The 23,203-nt window shown below is 36.8% G+C and overlaps 1 protein-coding gene across 2 annotated transcripts in view; it reads left to right on the forward strand.

Moving 5' to 3' along the window:
* Positions 1-23,203, forward strand: part of SHPRH (SNF2 histone linker PHD RING helicase) — a 49,420-nt gene that overhangs the window by 16,172 nt on the left and 10,045 nt on the right. For both annotated transcript variants that reach the window (XM_053938644.1, XM_053938643.1), the window contains 15 exons: positions 923-1,174; positions 1,970-2,048; positions 5,178-5,341; positions 5,431-5,687; positions 8,449-8,570; positions 10,937-11,025; positions 12,825-12,914; positions 14,903-15,010; positions 15,296-15,438; positions 17,048-17,221; positions 17,535-17,597; positions 18,647-18,872; positions 19,750-19,893; positions 21,177-21,278; positions 22,117-22,188. In XM_053938644.1, the coding sequence (XP_053794619.1) occupies positions 923-1,174; positions 1,970-2,048; positions 5,178-5,341; positions 5,431-5,687; positions 8,449-8,570; positions 10,937-11,025; positions 12,825-12,914; positions 14,903-15,010; positions 15,296-15,438; positions 17,048-17,221; positions 17,535-17,597; positions 18,647-18,872; positions 19,750-19,893; positions 21,177-21,278; positions 22,117-22,188 (2,085 nt within the window). The remainder of the gene's footprint in view (positions 1-922; positions 1,175-1,969; positions 2,049-5,177; positions 5,342-5,430; positions 5,688-8,448; positions 8,571-10,936; positions 11,026-12,824; positions 12,915-14,902; positions 15,011-15,295; positions 15,439-17,047; positions 17,222-17,534; positions 17,598-18,646; positions 18,873-19,749; positions 19,894-21,176; positions 21,279-22,116; positions 22,189-23,203) is intronic.

Consider the following 23,203-nt stretch of genomic DNA (forward strand, 5'->3'; position numbering starts at 1 on the left):
TCCAAACTCCCCTTCTCTCTTTTGTTTCATGTGCAATGACCGGGGTTGCTCTGTTGTCCCACTCTGGGGCTCAACAGAAAGAAATTATCTGCAGGTGTTTCTTTCAGTTGACAGAAACACTGTTGCCATATGTACAAATGTAGAGGAAGATTATTACTGGGAGAAAAAGTAGGATTAAGAGTGAAATTAACAGTGAAATAATGTGCTGATCATCAAGGGGTAAAGAGCAGTTATTTTAACTTCTCTATGTTTCTAAAGGGATTTGGCTTAACATTATGAGAGAGATAAGAAAAGTATTTCTGATAATAGAACAAATGTCAATAGGAAAGGTTTCTGTTAGTGCACAGGGACTGTATTTTACCTAGGATATTTTTTTTCATCTCTTAAGTCTCTGTAGGTAAAACTTTACTCAGAATGTTATTTCTAGTTTTTATGTATTTTGATGCATATTTCTGTCTTTGCCTAATCATTAAATTTCAGTGAGTAAAGTTTTCGGGAGAAAGGTAATGCGTCTACAGTAAAGGAGAGGAGAAGACTGAACATGTAACATTGACTTGCATAATGTTGTTCCATACAACATTACAGAATACTGAATCTTCAAACAACTGTTACAACAAATAACTGTTGTAGAAAATAATGAAGTCCTCTATCCTTCAAATGAGGAAATAAATGTTTTGCAAAGTCATAAAAAGTTAGACAGATTTTGCATTCCTGACTCTATTGTAGTTATTATTAGGATACTTAGATTAATTTCCCACCATACTATTATATGAATACAGATTTTATGAACAGTTTCTTTTTATATGAGCAACACTGTTAAAAGCTTGCACATATTAAGCTGTACTGATGTTTTGGCATTTTTATCAAAGTGTCTCTTACCTCCCTTCTTTGCTATTGTGCTGTTGACTGTAAATCCCTGTAGGTGTATCAAGGTGTGAAGAAGCATGGCTTTTTGCAGCCACACATGCTGGCAGAGCAGGAGGTGGTTATCACCACCTACGACGTCCTGCGCACTGAACTGAACTATGTAGACATTCCCCACAGCAACAGTGAGGACGGGCGCCGCTTCAGGAACCAGAAGCGCTACATGGCCATCCCCAGCCCCTTGGTGGCAGTGGAGTGGTGGAGGATCTGCCTCGATGAAGCACAAATGGTTGAATGCACCACTGCAAAGGTATGACATTCCTGGTCATGCATTCATTTAACTTAAAAATGTTTGGACAAGTTTATTGTAAATAATAGTCTTTCCTTCCCCTCTCTTAATGTTCAGAGTACACTCATGTAATTTGTCCTTGTCCCATGTTCTTCAGAACTGAACTTTCTGTTGAAGATACTTACTATTAAATGGTTCTCCTGTTGGAATTTGGGCAGATTGTGAGGTATATCTAGCTAAAAAAATACTTAACATAATCTATACTGACAGTTTAAAGAACTAGGTCATCATGTTGTATATGGTGTTTGATAGTTTCAAACAAGACACTAGCATTGTTCAGTGATGTGTTTCAGAGGCATAGATATGTCCTTTGGGTCTAGAAGCTAAAATAGTCAGGAGTCTGTCTGCAAACTCAAGCGATACAGTCTGCTGCAGGGGGGATTATTTCAATTAGTCTTTGTCCAGTCTTTTAGCCAAGACAGGAAGACAAAAATGCTACTTATATAATGCCTTACAGGCTTTAATGTTTAATTTTTTTTTAACATACAGTTTATTTTGCTATTTATTTGCCTTCTTTGAACCCTTACTTGCACGTGATTACTTGGAAGAGGACATGGCTTTTATCAGCTTCCAATTACCTTCTAAAAAGATCCAAAATTTTATATATGTTTTTATAATACATTGCACCAATGCTTCTTCTAGGTCTAAGGGTACATTCTGAAATGGTGTTCAAACTTCTCAAAAATAAAATCCACATGTCAGACTGTGTTCCACTGTTTTTCCTTTCCTACCATTGACTCTATGTCCTTTCATTAGGCTGCTGAAATGGCACTCCGTTTGAGTGGAATCAATCGCTGGTGTGTCAGCGGCACTCCTGTGCAGCGAGGATTAGAAGGTGAGATTTTATGTAGTGGTGTAATCTGTGGGCTTTCCTTATGCTGATAACTAGGTGGGGCTTTGAAACAGTTAAAATGTCTGCTAGTTTTGTCCTGAATTCACTAGGTTACTCTAACTTTGTAAGCCATAAACTTTAAGTATGATAATAAAGCCATCAATACATGTATCAATATAAAAATCAAAGAGCTGAAGTCTTTTTGTCTCCCTGAGTTAGACAAGTACTTTGGGGAGCAGAGAAGCTGTATGTCTAATAGCTGACTCAAGTGTGTTCTTCAGTTTTCACTTTGTGGAGTGGATAAATATTAACCCTTCTCTTATAGCAGATAGTCTGCTCTGGTTACAGAATCCTGTGACCTGTCATACAGCAAGCAAAGCTGTATTTGCTTTTTGCATAGCTCTGTATGAACTACCGTGGGCATCCACTGCCGTGAATATAAATTCTAAAAGTTGTGCTAAAGCTTATGAAACTGTCTCCAGTCCTTATGTAAGGACTTAATGAATTGAGATGTGTGTAGTAGATAGCTGTATGTTAGCAGGTTGTCAGAACCCAAGGTGTCCCTCAGACACTCTTGGATGTTCCGGATCCAGGGCAGAAGCCTCTGAGACCCTGGCAGGCAGCCAGAAACCCCTGTGGTTTTGAGTTTGACCCATGGAACAATTTACCAACTTCGCAGGAAGAACAAGAAATCACAAAAGTTTAGATATTATAATAGAAGTAATCACAAAGTAAAAGGTAGGATTTTTGAGTGCTGTACAGGGGGGTTTTAGGCCTTGTACAGAGGGGTCTGAGTTTTGTACATGGGGGTCAGAGGTTCTAAGACGGAGGGATTTGGGCGTGCCCTGTCCTCCTTCTTTCTCCTTCCTATTCCCCATGTTCTTGGTGATGTTGGCACTCACATATTGGTTTAGAGTAAAAAGCCACTGTTCAATATAGGTAATAGGCATTGGGGAAAAACTATAAACATTTAATATGTAATGTGGCAATGTAAAAGATGGCACCAGCCCCTTGGGCGGGGGAGACGGAGACGAAGGCAGAGGGAGAAGGAGTCAGGGAGAATGTCAGGAAGTCTGTGTGCCTTGAGATAACATGCAATAAACTGCCTTGAGACCAGACGACTGAAGACTACTGAGTCTTTCTTTGAAGGCATGGGTTGGAGGAGAGACTGTACCACCACCCGGAGTCACCCCAATCTGGGGATGATTCTGACAGCAGGTGACATTTATCTTGTCTTTTTTTGTGTGGTGCTGAGTTGCTGTAGACAGCCTTCAGACAGAGACAGAATAAAAGAAAGGGAGCTGACTAACTGCTTGATCTCCCTGTGTTCTCTGATGGATTTCGAAATATAAAGTACACATTGGGGCAATGCATTTGAAAGTGGATAAATCAGTGTAAACATTTGTGGACTGTTGTTTGGATACTAAATTGTAAAAATCAATATTCTAGATTAATTAATAATGGAATTTTGAGTTAAATTTATAAATACTTATAATAGTTGTGAGAATACATTATTAATAAAGCAAATCTGTAGAAAGAAGTGATTGATTTTAGTGTTGTGTTGAACTCCTTCAAGGCCCTATGTGTGATAGTGTTGGTTTAATACATGTCTGAAATGTCATACAGTTCATAATACATGTTGACAGACTCTAAGGCAGCCCCCATTACGTTGGGGATGAAAACTGCTGACTCATTTCAATTTGTGCCACTGCTGCTGTAATGTGTAGCATCCCTTGAACTCTCCCACCTTGGTCAGTTCCTAAGTCCTTGGCCCTGGCAACAGCAGTAACTACTCACTATAGAGTCAGTCCTCCTGGGGAGAAAATCAGTCTCCCATTTGGGCTTCTGTGCTGCAACTTCCCCTGTATAACTTCCCCTGGTTTCTCCTTTCCCTGTCCTCTCACTGGATTGGTATCCCTGGTGGCCACCCCCCTTTCCCTGGAGACCAAACCCCCCTGCCCAGCCCTTAGCTCCGCCCCCCACCCCTTCTTAAGCTGTCTCCTCCACGTGGTCGGCCACTATTTACCTCGCAGTCTTCCCTTCAGCCACATGTGATATCCTCCGCTGGAATAAAACCCTGCAAAAAGAGCCTTTCTTGCCTCTATCGCTGAGCTAGCTGTGGTGAGTGTTGAGTGAGGGTCTGACTGTGTTGCCTAAAGGTTATCTCAATTTGCTTTTCCACAGGAGAGGCTTGTGGGGGACAGATTTTAGGTAGCAGCAACCACTACTCCAACACCCGCATTTTTAGTAATGTAGTGAGATATGACCTCTGGGTAAACAATTGCTTCTTGCACAGAAATGATTCCCAGGATTTTTCTTCCTCTGGTCTATGATGTATTTGGTGAATGTCTCAATGCTTTCAGCTGAATATTGAATTACAATAAAGCTAAGAGAATAAGGAATGTAGCCACCAGATTTTCAAGAACTCTCAGATATCATCACATATCTCTGTTTCTGCAGTATCCATGTGAAGCATTTAAATGTGTGCTTCTGTATTTTTCCAGTAAGATTTAGACAGAAGTTTAAAGTCAGTATGTCCTTAAATTTCATTCCAAAAAGTGATAGGTTTCTGAATTAGGCAGAATTAACAAGATGTATTCTCTCAATTAGCAAGAAAACAATTGAAGTGTCTTTTGTTAATTTCTTATGCATTAGTAGAGAAGTGAAAATTCTTCTGAATTGCAGCCCCTTCTAGTATTGTGGGCAGCAGACAGTTGGTGCACAGCAGGCTCTGAAGCAATGATGCTGAGCAATATTGGTTTAGAAAAACCTGGCAAACCCAGTTAACCATATGCAATCATGTAATTTTTGCCTCTTGTCTCTGCTCTGAATAGGCTTAAATTCTTTGCTCCCTTCTGCTAAGCTTGAAATTAGGAAAGTGTCTTACAAACAGCTATATTCTCTCAAGTTGTGTGGAAATAAAAAATGAGCTAAAGGAGAGAATGCCCACCTTCCACCACCCAGTCCCCTGCCTCAAATTAAATATTTTGCTAAGGGAGAGACTGGAAAACAAGTGCAAAAGATAAAGGCCAGCATGGAGATGGTTTTTGCCTCATAGGCTTTGTATGACAGTTAATTTTTAAAAGACATATTGCAAAGTATTAAAACAGAAACACTTTCTTTTTTTGGCAGATTTGTATGGATTAGTCCTTTTTCTTGGAGTTGATCCTTACTGGGTCAAGCATTGGTGGGACCAACTACTATATCGACCTTACTGTAGGAAAAATCCCCGACCTCTCTACAGTCTAATTGCGAAGATAATGTGGAGATCAGCAAAGAAGGATGTGCTTGACCAAGTAAATCAAAGTTTTGAGTTTTAGAATTCCTGACCATCATTTATCAATAGTTTTATTTGTAAATTACTTATTTTCTTTTTTAATTTCAGATTCAAATCCCCCCTCAGACAGAAAATATACACTGGCTTCAGTTCTCTCCTGTGGAGAGACACTTCTATCATCGCCAGCATGAGGTGTGCTGTCAGGATGCATTGGCAAAACTCAGGAAGATTTCAGACTGGACTCTTAAGCTTAGCAGCCTAGATAGAAGGACTGTGACTTCTATTCTATACCCACTGCTACGGCTGAGGCAGGCCTGCTGTCACCCACAAGCTGTTCGGGGAGAGTTCTTGCCACTACAGAAAAGGTAGTGAAATTTCTGTCGTTTCTTAAATAGCCTACTTTATCCAAAGCAAAACTCTGATTGTCTCCAGCAGTGCAAGTTCTTGTACAGTCCTCAAATAAACCTAATTTAAACTTCTTTAGTTCAATGTGTGACTATGGCACACCAAGGTAATCTGACCTCAGTAACTGAACACGGCACAGTGGGGTCATTAGTGTAATTCTTGTGTTAAAGAACGTAGTACTGAAGGCATCTGATTCTCCAGTGGCATTCTAACCTTACTATGACTAGGGTGTTGCAGATAACAGATTGAGTGTTAAAAAAATCAGATTCTTTTTTTGTTTTAAAATAAGCTCGCTGCTTTTTTTTTTTGTTTGTTTTTTGTCTTGTAGAAAACTCACATTCATAAATGAGGGCAGTGAAAGAACTGAATCAACAGAATGGAATAATTCTTAGTTCAAAGAAAATGTTAACATGAGGTTGCAGAATTTGTAAATATAGATCCAAATTTGAAAGCTGTTCAAATGCTCTTTTATTTGCATGCTTTCAAGATCATCTTCCCCCACAAGTGCTCTGCAAGTACCAATTCGGTCTCAGCTTTTGTTAGACCAAAAAAAAAAAAGCATGTTGCCAGTCCTATTGAGAAATGTAGCTGGTACCTTTTCAGTCAGTTAGAAGGAGGCTGTGAAAGAGCAAGCTGTTTCAATTACAGCCTCTCAGAGTGGTGTCTGTGTTTCTTTTTAAAGCTACAGGTAGGGAAGAACTTCAACTTTTAGCACTGCCAATGTTATTGCTACTGTTTCCTAGTCCATCCATTCTATTCAGTCTCCTTCAGTTCTTGTTCAAAGTTTTATGTCCTCCTTGCTCTTTGTTATACAGGGCACCTGCAGTGCCTAAGCAACTGAAGCTGACTTTGCATCTACTTGAGCAGAGACGAATAGTTAGACGCTGTGCTGTCGCCCTTACTGTGGCAGTCTGCTAATGTGGAAGCAAGGACTCAAACATAGGAGAAATCAATATTCCTACCCATCATACAAGATTATTTGCATTAAAATGAGCCAGTGTAGTATAAATGAAATATATGTAAACTGAGCAGAGTATGGTGGGAACAGCTTTGTACTGTGTTGATTTTGGTGGAATGGTTGCACAGTGACAGCTGCATAGTAATTGATGGAAAAACCAGCAATGGAAATAAAATCTTTCTTAAAATAACATGTACAAAGAAAAGTCAATTCCAGCACTGTTTATATACCTTTTTTGTGAACCAAACTTGACTGCAGCAGTGGACATTCCCAGAATAGAGAGAAGATTCGGTTCCTGTCTTTGGTTATGTGTAGGAGAATAATGAAGAAATTCTCTGCTAGGACCTTTGATGAATAAGAGAAATTGACTGAAATAAGAAAGTTGATGCTGGAGCATATAGAAAAGAGACATGGGCCTGGAATAAAAACCTGAGTTTGGAGCATATTCTGTTCTATGATAGATGATTTTTTTTCCCCACCTGTGTAGTGAAGGCAGTAAATGAGATCTACTAAGGAAAAAAAAAAAGCTCTCCTAGTTTAACTGAGGAAAAACCCCTTCTTCTTGCCTTAATTGGTAGTCTCAGGCTGTGTATCAAATTGCATATTTTATATGTAAATCCTTCTGCTGTTGCAATACTTCTTGGAACTGCTGATGTTTTTGAAAATAAAAGGTAAGTAGCAGTGGTAGAAGTATCAGCATATGTCATGTGTATTTACCATTGCCTTTTCAGAATTCAGCAATTATAAATAGTGATTATATTGATTTAAAGCTGACTCTGGTGGAACACTGTACTATAAAACCAAGAATCAGTTTCTGCAACTGGAACAATGTTGCAGGGAAAGTAAAATAAAGGCCTAGACAAGGGTATCCTTCCATAATTTGAGCCCAGTCTGTGCAAGAGTTCAGTACTCTGTTCCACAGTGTTGAACACTAAGTAGTAAATGCTTCTCCTAAAGGTGAGTGAGGCTGAGGAGCAGGGTTACAGTGAGGGGGGTGGCGTCTGGTCTAACAGCAGCAATTGGTATTAGAAGCAGCCTCAGGTCAGCTGCTGTAGGCTGTTGCTATTGTTTACTCTCCTGTCTCTTCATATCAGTCCTCTGATTCTTTAACCTATGGCTTTACTCCAGGGTATCCTTCAAGCTTCCTTCTTGCATCCTCATAATTTCTGTTCCTGCTCCTCTCTTTTCTCTTCATTTCTGGTATTTTTACGTGAAGCTAATTCTCTTCCAGTAAAATTCCTCTCATAATTTGCAGATATGACAAATGCAGAAAAGGAAGTTTAGAATGATTTTTGCTAGTCTTCTCAGTTCTCATTTCACACATTTTCTTCTTTACATTGACACTTCATGTGTTTTGTGTTTGGATTGGTAGCAGAGGGTGGAAGTGTAGTCTGTCATAGCTGTTTTCATCTGAACAGCTTTTGACAAAATGAGGTGTATTTTGCTTGTTTGCAGTTCACCACTAACAGAAGGAGAACAATATTTTGCCCCATGAAGGATTATTTTACCAAGTTCAAGTTTTCTGCTTGCTCCTTATTTTTTGGTGTTCCAGGAGATGGCAACCTCTGGACACACTCAAGTTAGGCTAAAGCTCTAGCGGGAAGAAAATCTGACAGCTAGAGGGTTTTTTTAGTAAGTAAAGAAATCTCAATAAAACATTTGCAATATGTTGGATGGATGTAATGATCTGCTATGCTGCTCAGCATGACCCTCTTACTTTTCTGGTACTGTGATTTTGTTTCAAATTTTGGTCTCCTTTTCAGCACCATGACCATGGAGGAACTGTTGGCATCTCTGCAAAAGAAATGTCGAACAGAGTGTGAAGAAGCTCACCGACAGTTGGTGTGTGCTCTTAATGGCTTAGCTGGTATCCATATCATTAAAGGTAAGACCAGTATAGGAGTAAAGAATATGCTCCATCTCTGTGTACTGGGAGGTTAAAAGAAGTCATACTTGTGTAATTGTACTTAACCTGCTTTTGTTTTATCAGTACTGCTTTCTGGGCTTCCCTTGTGCCTCCAGCCATGCAAACTGCTATGCTAAGATTCCTTTTCCTGCTCCTTCTAGACGGCTCTGTCAATGTCAATTTTGTCTGAATTATAAGGCAAAAAAAGCTTTGAATGAGAAACAAAAATAATTATATGAATCTTGAGTGGCCCACAAAATAAAAAGAAATTAAAATTACTCCATTATGAATCTGTAAAAATAACACTTTTCCAAGTTCTAAAGTTGACATGCTGTTTGAATTTTTCCAGCTCATGTCAAAGTCTTCCTTTGACGAGAACAGGCAAACTGCCTTTTCTCTTACTTGCCTCACAGAAAGACTATATTCAGATTTTTATCTGTAATCAGTAGGTTTGAAATACTTTGTTACAACTGCAGCTTGGAGATAAGTGTTTCTGATAGAGTTATGTGCTTAGAAAGAGTTACATTCTGATGTAATGCTTCTAAAATACACTAGTAACAAAATTATGTTTGGCCTATTTTGTAAACCAGATTGATAAAAATTTCATCTGATGAGAAACAAAAGCAGGACAAAAGAGGCAGAGTTCTGGTCTGTAACTCCTCCCCTAGTATTACTCTTACACTCAGTCTTCTTTATCAGGAAGGGGGAAGCACACCTTACATAAAAGTGAGGCCATGAATTTAGCCTTAGTATAATTGAAAACTTATAGGTCTAATTATTATTAGTCCAAATTTAATTGCTACAGGCAAAGAAAAAAGTAACAATCACAGTTACTTGTTTTTACTTGTCCTGCTTTTCTGCACATTTTTCTGCTTAGGCCCATCCATACTCTGAGGTCAGTGATTTCATAGATGTGGTGGCAGTACAATTGCCAGTTGTCACTACCTTCATTGGGAGGAATAAGATGTTTGTGTTGATGGTTTCTTCCTCACACAAGGATCCAATGAGGGTCATTTTTATGTTTGCTAGCATGTTTGCATCTTTCTTCATTGGTCTGCAGCTCCATGAAAATGCCAAATTTAGTGTACATAATGCCTTTTATGAATGTTACATACTCTTTCTTTGTTCTCTTTGTTGCCCCTAAAACCAGTTTTGTCCAGCTCTAAGTCTGCATTTCTTTGACTGTTGGTGAGTTGTTTATAGCCATGGCTTTCTTATTCACTGCCAAGCCTGTGCACCATCTCTTAGCATCCCATGGCTGTACTCTACACTGCATCCTATATCTTTACTTGTCAATTGCCTCTGCTATTGTTACTAGGCCTATATTTCCCTACACTACATCATTGTGGTAGTTGTAAATATCTCATTCTACATGGAATAACTGCTTGTTACTGCTGTCTATATAAAGCTGTGTTTGTACCACACAAAGATAAATAAAAGTTTAAAAATATACAAAAAAATAGCCATAGACACCTAGTGAATTACAGAAATTGCTGTCACAGCTAAGCCAAGTAAAAGGTTCAGGCAGGTCAAGAATAATTCAAGGGAGGCCTGACAACCTTCTAGCTAACAAATTCAGCGCATAGCTTTTGGCTGGTTACTAGTAATTGCAATCCTATATCACAGGACTACACCCTTAAAAATGCAACTGCTTCAATGTAAGAAGCAGCAAATCATGTTGACATAAATTGGTACACTTCCATATAGATAGGATGATGTTTTTTGTTTTACTCTCTTATCTGTCTTTATGCATTTCTTTTCTCTGTACTTCTCCATGTTTTAAGAGTCTCTAAGAGACTGGCTAAGTAAATTGCTATCAGTTGAGAAATATTTTCTGAGAAATGATTGTGATGCTGGCAGCTTGCATCAGTAGTTATGCTCCCTGCATGTACCTAATCATTTCTGCATTTCTGAAGTATGACACAACTTCCATGGTTTTCACTGGAAGAGTGAAAAATGCATTTGCAGTGCAAATTTAGCAATGCATCACTGCAGTGAGTTGTAGATGATTTTTTTAAGTGCAACATGAGATTTTTTTTGGATTTATGCAACCATGAATACATATTTTAAGATTAGAGGTTTACAGATTTTACAGTCACAAAATATATTTAATTTGGAAACTGCATTAGTCTTTATAGAATATCATATTCTGTCTTTTACCAATTTTTGGCGGGGATGAATGACTAGGAAAGAATTGCTTGAAGACAGGAGCCTTAATATGCAGACTCTCTTGAGAACATGTTAGTATGTTACAAGTAATGTAACACTTGTAAGGTTATAGATGTTTGTGTATTTGAAAACCAACACAATGTGTCTGTGTTTTTGCTACTCCTTTCTTAATTCAGGAGAATATGCAATGGCTGCGGAGCTGTACAGAGAAGTACTAAGATCATCTGAAGAGCACAAAGCAAAACTCAAAACGGATTCCTTGCAAGTGAGTGAGCATTGAAATGTAAAGTGACATAGTTATGAACTGGAATACTTTAGATTTAATTTAAGGTCAGTCTTTTCTTCATTCCAGTGGTATGTTGAATTACTCTTTCAGCCTGCTGTAATGATAACAATCTTTTCATCACAATCTTTAGATAGGAATCTGTCCCATGACCTTCATGTTTCCTTTTTTTTTTTTTTTTTTTTTGACAAAAAAACCAAAAAAAAGCTACTGTGTTTCTAAAAACCTGCTTGTGAGTTTTCTTGATGTCCCTGAAGCAGCGTATGATCTCCATCTGCTGTTCTGCAGTGCGATTAACAAGCTGAATTCCTCGTCTGGTGCATATGACTGTGACTGCTCATGTTAACGGCGTTATATTACATCCTGCAATTACAGAATGCAGGGTTTGCACTGAGAGTGATATTAACGTGCCAAATGATAGAGAATAATAAAATATTCGCACTGCAGAAGATAAAAGGGCATCAAAACATGAAAAAGAATTGAAATGCCTTTTCTCTTTGGGCATTTGGCTTCATGCCCTTTGAATACTATTTAAAAATATTAGTATATTTTCCTGATAAAAAAGTCATAGTTCTCTAACATATTTATAGCTCTTCAAGAGCTATCAGTTCTTAATTAACCAAAATTTTCTTCAGCATAATAAGAGATTTAAAATGTTAGTGACACATAGATAAGAAGTGGTCAGTTGTCTGTCTCTTTATTTGCTTCTATGAGCAAATTATTGTTTGATTGTGTTGCATGTGGTCACCTGATGTCTCTGTTGTGCTTTTTTGATTCTTCCTTTTCCTCTGTGACTTTCTGGTGGCTTTTTTCCCATAGCATAGATGTGTTAGCATAAACTTTTTAAGCTGCTTATAGGTTGTTAATTAAATTGTTCTACTGGATTGTACAATTCAATAAAGTTTTTGATTTCCCTTCAAAGTATATGCTGCCTAATATTGCCTTAGTGTAAAATAAAGTAGCATAAAATAAAATTTTACTTCTGTTAAGCCTTAGTTGTGTAGGATTAGCTCTTTGGGATAATGGCAAATCACTGCTGTCCAGTCCTCTTACGTGACTGAGAGGGCAGAGATAAAGAGAATCCAGGATGTGAGAAGGGCACAGGTTTATGTTAGTGAAGGTTATTAGTATGAATTTGTGGGAGCTGTGCAGGAAGCATATTATTGGTCTGGTTTGAAAAACAAAGAGTGATGCCAGAGAAGAGGAGCAGAGTTTATATTAATAATCAAATTTGTTTTCCCTAAAAGTATACCAAAAGTTCATGTGTTCTTCAATATCTTTTATTTCAGAGAAATGAAAAATCTGAAAAATTATTATAGCTCTTGGGATCTGGTCTTTTCCTTACACTTTATTTTGCTTTAGATAGGCTAAATGAATTGTTTCATCAGAATATTCCAAAAGACATTTACCAATTAAAGTGCTCTGAGATAAATAATTTGTTTTTCCTAATAGTCAGGGGCTGTTTTAATTAGGAGGGTGAGTATGGCGTAGGATCTGATGACCTGGTATCACACTTGCCTGCTGATTTGCTTTTGGGATGTTAAAGAAGGTCTTTTTAATATTTCATTTTCTATCCTAGTAAAATGTGGAATCTTTTCTTTATAAGATGCTTCCATCTTACAAAGATGGAATCTTTCTCTTCCATTAGCAGAGAAAGACAAAACTGATTTTAAATGCATGCTAATTTCTTGCTGTAAGCTTTCATTGCTCTTCAGGTTTTTCCTGGCATGGATGTTGCAATGGATTTTTTCATGATTGCTCTTGACTTTGTGTATATTTAGAGACTTCATTCTACACATAATTTGATGGAATTGTTGGCAAAGCACCCAGGAATTCCCCCGACTTTGCGGGATAGCCGACTTGCAGAAGAGGTAATCGTATTTTGTTTTCACGTAAATATTGAAAAGCACATTTTTATTTTTTGTCCCCTCAGCGTTTTCTCCAACTAAAGAAACAACAATTCATTTCAAAATAAATAGCTTTTGCATTAACTACATACATTTTCCTTATACTTAGTAAAATCAAGAGTTGTTTACTGTGTGATGAGAGCAGAAATGTCCAGTACAATATTGGACATTGTTGTGAGTCTGTTTTATGGAAATTTTAATAATTTTTACCTCTAAAATGCTGTTTCCCCACCCCCATGTTCCTGTGGAAATAACTTACGTAGATGTAAAGATAAAGAATAAGATAATGATAAAGAATGTGTCATCCTGAATTCTTCTGAGTCCTTTATTTCCTCGCTTTTTCTTTAGCATTCCTCATTTTTAACTTCAAATAGTCAGAGTTTTCTGTAGGTTAAGTTTATTTTTCTTTGGTCAGATGAGCAAATCACTGTATATCACTTTCTGTATGCATAAGATTAACTATATCCTTAATCCTAAACTGGCAAACTAGCTGGGATTACTCTTCCCTGCTGGTTACTTGCAGTAAACACAAGGACAGCATTTGCAAGAGAACATCATTGTTGTGTCACTGTTTGGGCTGGAAGGGACCTTGGGACATCTCTAGCTGAACTTCCCCCTCAGAGCAAGGTCAACATGGATTTCTGTCCAGGTATCCCAGGGCTTTATCCAACTGGCCTTTTAAAACCTCCAAAGAAAGAGATTTCACAACTTAACTGAGTAGCCTGTTCCATATACTTCATATAGTAGGGAGGTTCTATGTGAATTTTTTTCCTGTTCCAATTTATGGCTATTGTTCCTCGTTCACTTGCCATGTACTTCAGTCAAATGCCTGGGTTCCCAATCTTGGTGATTTTCTTCTGCCTGCTGGGAAGCTGTTCTTTAGTAATCTCTAAGCTTCTCTCCTTCAAGTTGCACAGGCCCTGTTCTTCCAGCCTCTCCTGTTTTATGCTGGTGATGAGTATCTGTCTTACTATTTGGCTATCTTCTGATATTTTATCATTTTTATGCAAATTCTATGTAAGCATGGCAGTTTTTTCTGTTTTAATGAGCCTTGCTCTCCTAAATATATAAAGTTTGTACCTGACTTAAAGAAGTTCTACAGAAGTACTGCCTGCTTTTTATTGACCTGTAATTCTAGTGTTTTTTTAAATACCACATTATCCTGGCATGATTATAAAGAAAGCTGTTAGAAAATTTGTTTTGTTTATAAATGTGATGCTGAGGTGGTTTTTCATAGCTATCTTTTGCAACTCCTGTCCACTCCAGGTAAACTGGGCTCCGTAACAACAATATACTATCTTAGTAGTAGCAGACACAAAAAGACTTAAACATACACTAAAATGCACAAAATAAATGTATGTAGTGAAATCAGTATGTAATGGTGTAAGATACACCTAAGTTGTTTGTTCATCAGTTTCTAAAATACAAAATAAACTGGCACTGCTTTTATACTGGTGGCACTTAGATGCCAAGCAGGGTTTCACTGTTAGAATTTATCTGAAAAAAAATATAACTGATGATGTAATGAAATTTAAGCCTTTCTTGTTATTTTATGAGTAAGTTTTATATGTAAGTAAGTTCAATTGTGCTGGTCTCAGACTGTTCTTGGATCTTTTTATTGTTTGCTTATTCAACACAGACAAGTAAGAATACTGGGTTATATTCCAGTTCCTTTGTAATGCATTGTATTCCTATTGTGTTGTTTGGGCTTACCCAAAAGCAAAGTTGTAAAGTTAGCATCTTTATAGTAATTTGTCTTCTCACATGTTTTTTGTGGCTTACTAATAAATGCTGGATTCTAGAGGAAGAAAAAAATATTGCTAAATATTGCTTACAAATGAAAGTGGGTAGCACATAGGTAACCATTTAAAAGCACTATGGTAGTTGGGGAGTTTTTATGTTTTCCTCACAAATATGATTTGTGCATAGTTTAAACTCTTATTTCCTTACAGGCAGAACAACTCCGACAGCATTATATGAGTAAATCCAACGCAGAAGTTGCAGAAGCCCATCAGGCCTTACAGCCAGTTCTTCAAACCATTCGGGAACTTCAAAGAAAGGCAGGTACCTCTTAAATGTTTTGCCTCTGACTTTTGGCATTTTTAAAGAATATTATTTTCATCTTTTTATCCAGAACTCTAGCTGTTTATCTTTCACCTGTTAAAATTACAAGGTCACTTCAGTGTTGTTTTATTAATTCATCAGGATCATGCTCATCCTCCACTTTTCATGAAATTAGTCAGTCTGTGTTTGACCATGGCTTAGAGATCATTACGCCTCTGCTGCAATGAGTGGATTGGTTTTCTGTTGAATGTTAAAGGATAAATCTCTTGTTTTTCATACAGATACATTCAGGTTCTCCTTGGTGGTTGGATGTCATCCAGACAGCAATACAGTATGCCATCGATGAGGAGCTTGTTCAACGTGTACAAAACGAAATAACCTGCAACTACAAACAGCAGACAAGTAAACTCTCCATGGCAGAGAAGTAAGAGAATAACTGAAATAGGCTGTTAAATGCAGTTAAATCTACTCAGGTCTTCTTACAAGTTTGTGCTAGCTGTTGCAATTAGATAGCAGACACATTTTTGCTTCAGGGCATCTGGACTGCAATTATGTTTCAAAACCAGTCCCTGAAAAAGCACAACTAGATAGAAGACTTGGAAAGAAAACTGTTTTCTCTTAGATAAGCATTCTTTGAAATGTTCTTCTGCATTATCTACTGTGGTTTTACAGTCTTCTGTACTCATGAAACTGCTGAGTAAGAAGAATTCAAAGTTTGTCGGTTAAATCAACCCCCTTTTTAAGATCCAGACCCATGCTTGTTCAATTCAGTAAAGCTGCACAGAGATTTGACCTGTTAGGTATCTCCAAGGAGGGAGATTCAATAGTCTCTGTGTGAAGCCTGTTCCAGTATTTGGCACACTTGGTGGAAAAAAAAAAGACATTAAAATTATTTTACCTAGTTAATATTTCCTGTGTTGCATCATGTATACATTGTCTCTTGTTCTTTTGCCAGGTGCCTTTGACAAAAGTTTGACTCAATTGTCTCTGTATGTTCCAGTTAGATAAATATAGAAAGCAATAAGGTCTTCCCTCAATTTAACTTAAACTTAAAACAGTGTCTTACCAAGTTCTACTGGTCAGTGGTGGAAGCAACAAGTATTCTGAATTGAGTACTGGATATGATTAATCCATGGTATAGTGAGGGAAATTTTTATAAAGCTGGTATTATTTGGCAACTGATGATATTAACAGCAGACTTGTGGTTTCAATTTACATTTATTTTCAGACTGCCTGGTTAGGCAAACTTTGTCTATGTTATATTAAAATGCACATTACCGAAATAGGTTATATTGAATGCCAAGCTTTAGTAGTGTAAAACCTGTGCTTTGCGCTCTGCACTGTACAAAATTGATGTCTTGGATCAAACTTTCCTTATGGTGTAGAGCCACAATCTTGTGCAGCAATGTCAGACCTTGTAGGAACGATGCACTTTCTTTCAGCAACAGACTTCTGCTCTCAGTAAAAACACAATGTATGAAGTGCTTAACTTGTGTTTATGTTTGTGTTCATTACCACAACACCCCCCCAATCACAAAAGACAGCTAGGTTTTTGGAGAATAGTTTACTGTTATGTCCATTTAATAAATTTAACTTTGAAAGCTAACTTGCTGAATGAAGTGTATTTTTGTGACGGGTGCATGTGTCTGCTGTGAATTGCACAAGTGCGTTGAAAATCATTTTATTGGCCAGCAGATACAAGTAAGACTGTATGTACAGTGGTTTCTATTTAGTAGATCTGCATTGTGAACCAGAATATTGCAGGTTGGTGTTCACTACTAGTATTTGGCCACACCTCTCAAGTCTTGGAAAGAGTCTTTCTAGTCTAAAAATACCAGGCATCAGCTCTAGGGATACACTGGAGTGCTTTCTGACAGCATTGCATATGGTAGTAATAAGCATTTGCTTGTGGTACCAACTTTATATGTTGTCCTAGATTGCTATTTAGCTACTTTTCTTCTACTTTAAAATACTGAATCAAGTTTGGCTTTTGTGTCTTGGTGTACAGTAATTTCTCTTTTTCTTTAAATCAGATTCCGTGACTGCAGAGGCCTTCAATATCTACTCACAACCCAGCTGGATGAAGTGAAGAAGTTCCAGAAGATTGTAAGAGAAGCAGTGAAAAACTTAGAAGGGCCTCCTTCAAAGCAGGTTATTGAGGCTGCCACTATCTGCCATTTGCGACCTGTTAGACTGCCACTTAACAAGTAGGTCTTGAAAACTGAAAATACACCTTAGATGTCTATTACTAAGTTTTCTTTTATTTGAAATAACATAAAGCCTTTATTAGGTACTCAGGAGCTGTATGTACACAGATATCATAGATCTGTTTGTTAGAATCATGACCTTTGGTTTTACTTTTATAAAATCTTCTAGTGTCAGCTATATTCGTGTACGTATGACTGTTATTTTGTTCTTTTTTAAGAATGTTGTGTACTTTTTTATGTTGGAATAGGGGTTTATGATAATTTGGTTTCTGATGAAATTGAGTGCATATGTTTTCAATTTCCTGTATTGCAGCTGTGTCTTTTGTAAGGCTGACGAATTGTTCACAGAATATGAGTCAAAGCTCTTTATGCATAGGTAAGTTCATAGCTTTATAAATTTCTCACTGTTAGAAAAAGTGAAAGTTGGATTGGTTTATGTTGTCTGAAATAAGTTTATGACCAAATGACAGAGACTTCTTGCTGATGGCTTTGATAGTAATTCTACTAGGTTTAATTTTCTGTGTAAATTTCATTTGAAGAAGTGGTGTTCAAGGAATGAATACATGCCGCTTTCTCTCAAGCCACTATAAAATGACCATGCATCTGAAATGAAGTGGTGGCACGTTCAGAAAGCATGTGTGCAAATACAAGTATGCTAATTTAACACTTATTCCTATTTGTGCAAATATTTATTTGCAGTCCAGCTGCAAGTGGTATAATACCACCCTCATTCAATGGTACAATGAGAGAAGAGATCTCAGACAGGATGAAACTGGAAGAAGGGTGACACCAGCGCAGGGTGTCAGAGAAGTGCACATAGTGGGCAATACTGAAAGACATAGATTACAGCTCTGTGCATGCTTTCTTTCGGACTTCTCTCTCTCATATCCCTCACAATGTCAAAATTGGATTGAAAAGTCTTGAGGTAACTGAGAAAACATTTTGAGAAGTGTTTACCAGTGGGAGTTCTGCCTCATGACTGCTGGAATCAGGAGGAATCGATTATTTCTAAATTAGCATTATTTGTCAAGGAGAGAACTGGGAAGCTGTACTGTTCTTTCACAGTGCAATACACAGCAAATTTTGCATCCAAGTTTAACTGTAATTCTTGCTTATATAATAAGTCAGAATTGAAAATTTTTTAATGAATGTGACATTAATAACTACTGAAAGATGATTTACCTGTGTAAGCCTTTACAAAAGCTATAGATAATTTCAGGCTGACAGAATGGCCTGAGGATTGGTACCAAGGTCACTGTGTTCAAAGCAAGCTTTTGATTAGGTAATAAAACAGCTGTTTATATTTGCTTGGTTTGCATTATCCTTTAATCATATATAAGAAAGCTAACATAGATGATGAATAAGTACAGATGGATATGGAAGTACAAAATCAGTGCTAAGTGCTGTGTTTGGTTTGTTTTGAAGTGTTAAAGGCCAAATGGCAATATTCGAGGAGATGATAGAAGACCAAGAAGGGCTTGTTGATGACCGTTTGCCCACCACAAGCAGAGGGCTCTGGGCAACCAGTGAAACTGAGCGTGCTTTGAAAGCTCTTCTTTCCTTTGCCAAAGCTCACCGAATGGATGTTAGGCTAACCGAAGAAGGGAGTGTATTCCTGGAACTCTTTGAAGCATGGAAAAAGGAATATAAGGTACGGTAAATTACATGGTGATCAAACAGATGTGTGATCCATTTAATTTATTATAAACAAATTGCAGCTGAATATTAGCACATCTAAGTTGTATTCCTGAAATTAGGGTTTGCCTACCAACCTTTTCCACAGTGCTTATTACAGGATTTTATTTTAAATTATTTATACGTGAGCTAATAGTTTCTAAAAGCTATACTAGCTACTAATCAAATTACGAAGCACTGTAATTGCATCTATTAAGACAGTATAAAGATATAATTAAATGTGTTCATCTGTTTACTTGAATCAGAATGTAACAAGACTCAGCAAATCCAACACTGGTCCATTCTGTGATTCAGGTTACCTTCAGTCTTGTGAAGAAGGAGCACCGTTTTTTCATGTCAGCCTTTACATTAGGAAACAAAAGATGGGACTAATATGCCAATGAGAATGAAGACCAGTGTTATGATTCCGTCTCTTGTGACTTGGAAATATTCATTCAGTTGTCTGTACTACTCTAATATACACTGAGTTACAAGAATGATACTCTGTGAAATAACTCTTTTTTTATTCAGCAGGGTTTTTTTTTGTTTTGCAAGGCATTTTGTTTCTGAATTTTTAGTTGCATTAATTATTGTAATACTAGTAGTTGTAGAAGAAACGAGTGACAGCTATTTCTAGTTGTTTATCCAGAGAGACTGGAGAAGAGAACAGGCAAAATGATGTCTATACTGCTTGTTTTCCATTAAAATTAGTTGTGTTGTGGCTGAATGCTGTTAAGAAATATTATCTCTTCCTCCAAAAAGATTCTCACATTTCATTTTACATTGTATGGCAGAGTCACGTAAGTATAACTCAATTCAGTTCTGCTGTTCACTTGTATGGGGTTTTCTTGCAGTTACTTCATGAGTATTGGATGGTCCTTAGGGATCACGTGTCTGCTATTGATGAACTGGCAATGGCGACAGAGCGACTGAGAGTGCGTCACCCTGATGAGCCAAAACCAAATCCACCAGTGCTCCACATTATAGAACCACATGAGGTAGAGTACTGGGCAGGAAAGAATGGTTTCTTTTTGAAGGAACCTATCTCCTACAAAAATAAAATCCACATCTGAATCTATGTGTAATGTCTGTAATGTGTCTCTGTTTTCATTTCAGACAGGCTTGGTGGAGTGCAGAATTCTTACCTATTTCTGCGTTAAGTACATGGGCCATCTTGAGCTTGTAATTGTTACTTGAATATATTTTTGCTAGCCTTCTGACAGAGTGGCATGTTTCCAAGAGACTGCTTTCCTTTCAGCAGCAGGAACTTCTTTTCTCTACAATTGCCCAGTTTTCCAAGCCGGGTGGAAAATTAAGTTGACCTGATTCCTTACCCGTATTGATACTTTTCACAAATACCTATATAAAACAGAAATAAACACATCAAAGAAGAATCTTTTTTTCAGTATTTTGAAATTTCTGAGCTACCCCTGGCTCTGTTTATGATGATAGAAAAAATGTTGGGTTGATTTAACCTCTTAATTTTTTTTTTCACCAATTGAAGTGTATTTTCTATAGACACATTTTGTGCTTTTTTTCTGTGAGATTGAGTTAGATAAAACTGCTTCTTTCTATAAGGAAATCAATTTCATCTCTGTATTAAAACAATTTTTTAAAAGGAGCACTTTGCTTAACAAATGCCTAATAAAGTCTTAAGATTTATGTATGTATATGCAGCCGTAAAAGAAACACCCATTTCTTTGGCCTTCATCCTTCAGGTGCCTGCCTTTTCTGCAATATTAAAATTCTCCACTATCAGCTGTAATTAATCTAAAAAAAAAGTCAGCTTGATGTTTCTGTCTTTGTACATGTTAAATCAAAAGTGGAAATTTCTAAGAAATATAAAGAAAATAATTGTCTCTTACACACTGTTTTTGGAACCAGCAGTTAATTCTGATATATATATATATATATATATATACACAACTGAAAGAAAAGAGATGATAAATTGAAGGAACTTCAAAAGAAACTTCTAAAAATTTGGGTTATTTTAATTTAATTTTATTTCTGTAAAGAACCAATAACGTAAATAAGCAATTTTGTGTGCCTTCTGTGTCTCAGCCCATTCACGATGCTGTGTTCATACTGGGTACAGGAAAGGAATAGATAATCAATTTTGCCCGGGAAGAAGCACATCCTAAATTTCCAGCATGAGCTGGTTTTCTGTCTGTCTCCAGTAAATTACTCAGCTGAATTTCACCAAAAAATTAATTTAAGCCTTATTGTAAAACTTAACTTTTTTTTTTCTCTTTTTAACACATATTTAATGTTGTTTTCATAGGTAGAGCAAAATCGAGTGAAACTTCTGAATGACAAGGCAGTTGCCAAATCACAGCTTCAAAAGAAATTAGGACAACTTCTGTACCTCAGTAATCTGGAGAAAGTAAGATTAAGGGTTCCTTGGTCTTTACCTAAGTGATTTACTCTGTTTACCTGTGGAAGGGAAGAAACCTACCATTATTTTTATTTAAAACTTCCATCTTAAAGAAATTTTTGTATTTTCTATGAAGACTTGTTACATTTTGAAATTCACTGTGCTGTTCTTTATGTTACTGTGTGCTCATAAAATTATTTATTGCATTATATATTTTAGTTACTTGTTTAATTACATGCTTATTAAGCTATGAACTAGTTTTAGATGTGTAAAGTTTTCATTAAAACTAACTGGGCCATGTTTAGTATAAGCCTTATAAAATTATGTAAGTCTCTGCATACCTTTGGTATTTTACAAAGAGCTTACTGAAACAGAAGAATAATCATGTCTGGAGTTTAAGTAAGTGTTAAAAAAAAGCAAAACAGACAACCTCCATGTATTATATGTTATTTTAATCATAATGTTTGAGTAAGTGCATTTATGTTAAAGTAAGCATAATTGAGTAAAATTTAAGTGGTTTTGCAACCATGTGAAGCTGACAGAAAATATATGGAGTTTCTTGTTTGAAGCTTGTATTTTACCACAATTTTTCAGAGCTGTTACAGAGCTGCAGATGCCATTAGAAGGACTGTAGAATGAAAAGTGCTCCTTTGCTCCTTTTGCTTACCATAAGTTACATATGTTTTAACTCTTCAAGACGGACTTGAGTACGTGAATATGCTTTTAAAAACACACAGTGTTTTGGTTTGATTTGGTTTCTTTTAAGGGCTTCATTATTAACTTCTAGAAGCTTGTTTTAAATACAGAATAACAAAATATTAAGCTTATTTTTTTTTCTAATTTGTAGTCTCAGGACAAAACTACTGGAGGAGTTAACCCAGAACCATGTCCAATCTGTGCACGTCAACTGGGAAAGCAGGTAAGATACTTATTCAGCAGGTTTTAGTTTTAGAACATGTTTAGCTAGAGGTGAGCCAGTTGTGTGTCAAATTGTCAAGATATGTTTTTAAATTAATGTTATATTGAAACTGGGAAAATGAGCTGTTTCTGTAATGTATCAACCAGCCTCTCCCCTGAAATAACATCTTTCTCAGATTCAAGAACCTCTGCTTCTTTTAAGTTTTGACATCAGTGCTTAAGTGTTCCAAAAATGTGTGTTCATGATTCTTTTATAACTCTGAAGTTACACTTTTGGCAGAAAGATTTATTTCCCATTTATAAGCTAACAGAAAGAAGTAGTAGGTAAACTTCTATTGATACTATTGTATTTTATTGTAGTTGTTCTAATTGATAGTATTTTTTTTCTTCTAAAGAAAAGGATATTACATATGCAAACAGTAGCAAAATCCAATAGAATAAATACTGGCAATGTGGATTTCTTTCCCTGCTGAGCTGCAGGAGTTGAAATTCAAGTGAGACTTAATCTAGATCATAAAGTACAAAGCCGTAATTTAAACTTGATTTACCATGCATTAGGGAAAACCATAAAAGGACTCATATATGGTAAAATTAAATTGTCTCTTTCTTTTAGGGGAGCTATTTTAAGGAGATTTACCTTCTCTTTGCATTATAGACATGTGTAAGCATGAACTGCTGTCCTGCCGTTTTTCCAAAATCCCCTCTGTGCTCTTTTTCCAAGGGTAATACAGGTTTTTACAGACAACAGCTGTTAGTCCCATTAACTGCCGTTGTTCTTTATCTCAGAGCTGGAAGAGCTCACTGAAAGGGAAAATAATATCTTAACTTCCTTTATCTTTTCTTAACAGCAAGACTGCTTCTTTAGATGATAGAAACTTTCATGTTTAAAATACTTCTCATTCTGTTTCTGCACAATTGAAAAAACCTTACAAAGCCTAAAAGACCCGCTTGATAATCAGTGGTTTAGTCAATCCCTTTGCTACTTGGTCCCATGAAAGCTTCTAGTTTTTCCTCTT

This window comes from Vidua chalybeata, chromosome 3 (assembly GCF_026979565.1).
Source record: "Vidua chalybeata isolate OUT-0048 chromosome 3, bVidCha1 merged haplotype, whole genome shotgun sequence".
Classification (NCBI taxonomy): domain Eukaryota; kingdom Metazoa; phylum Chordata; class Aves; order Passeriformes; family Viduidae; genus Vidua; species Vidua chalybeata.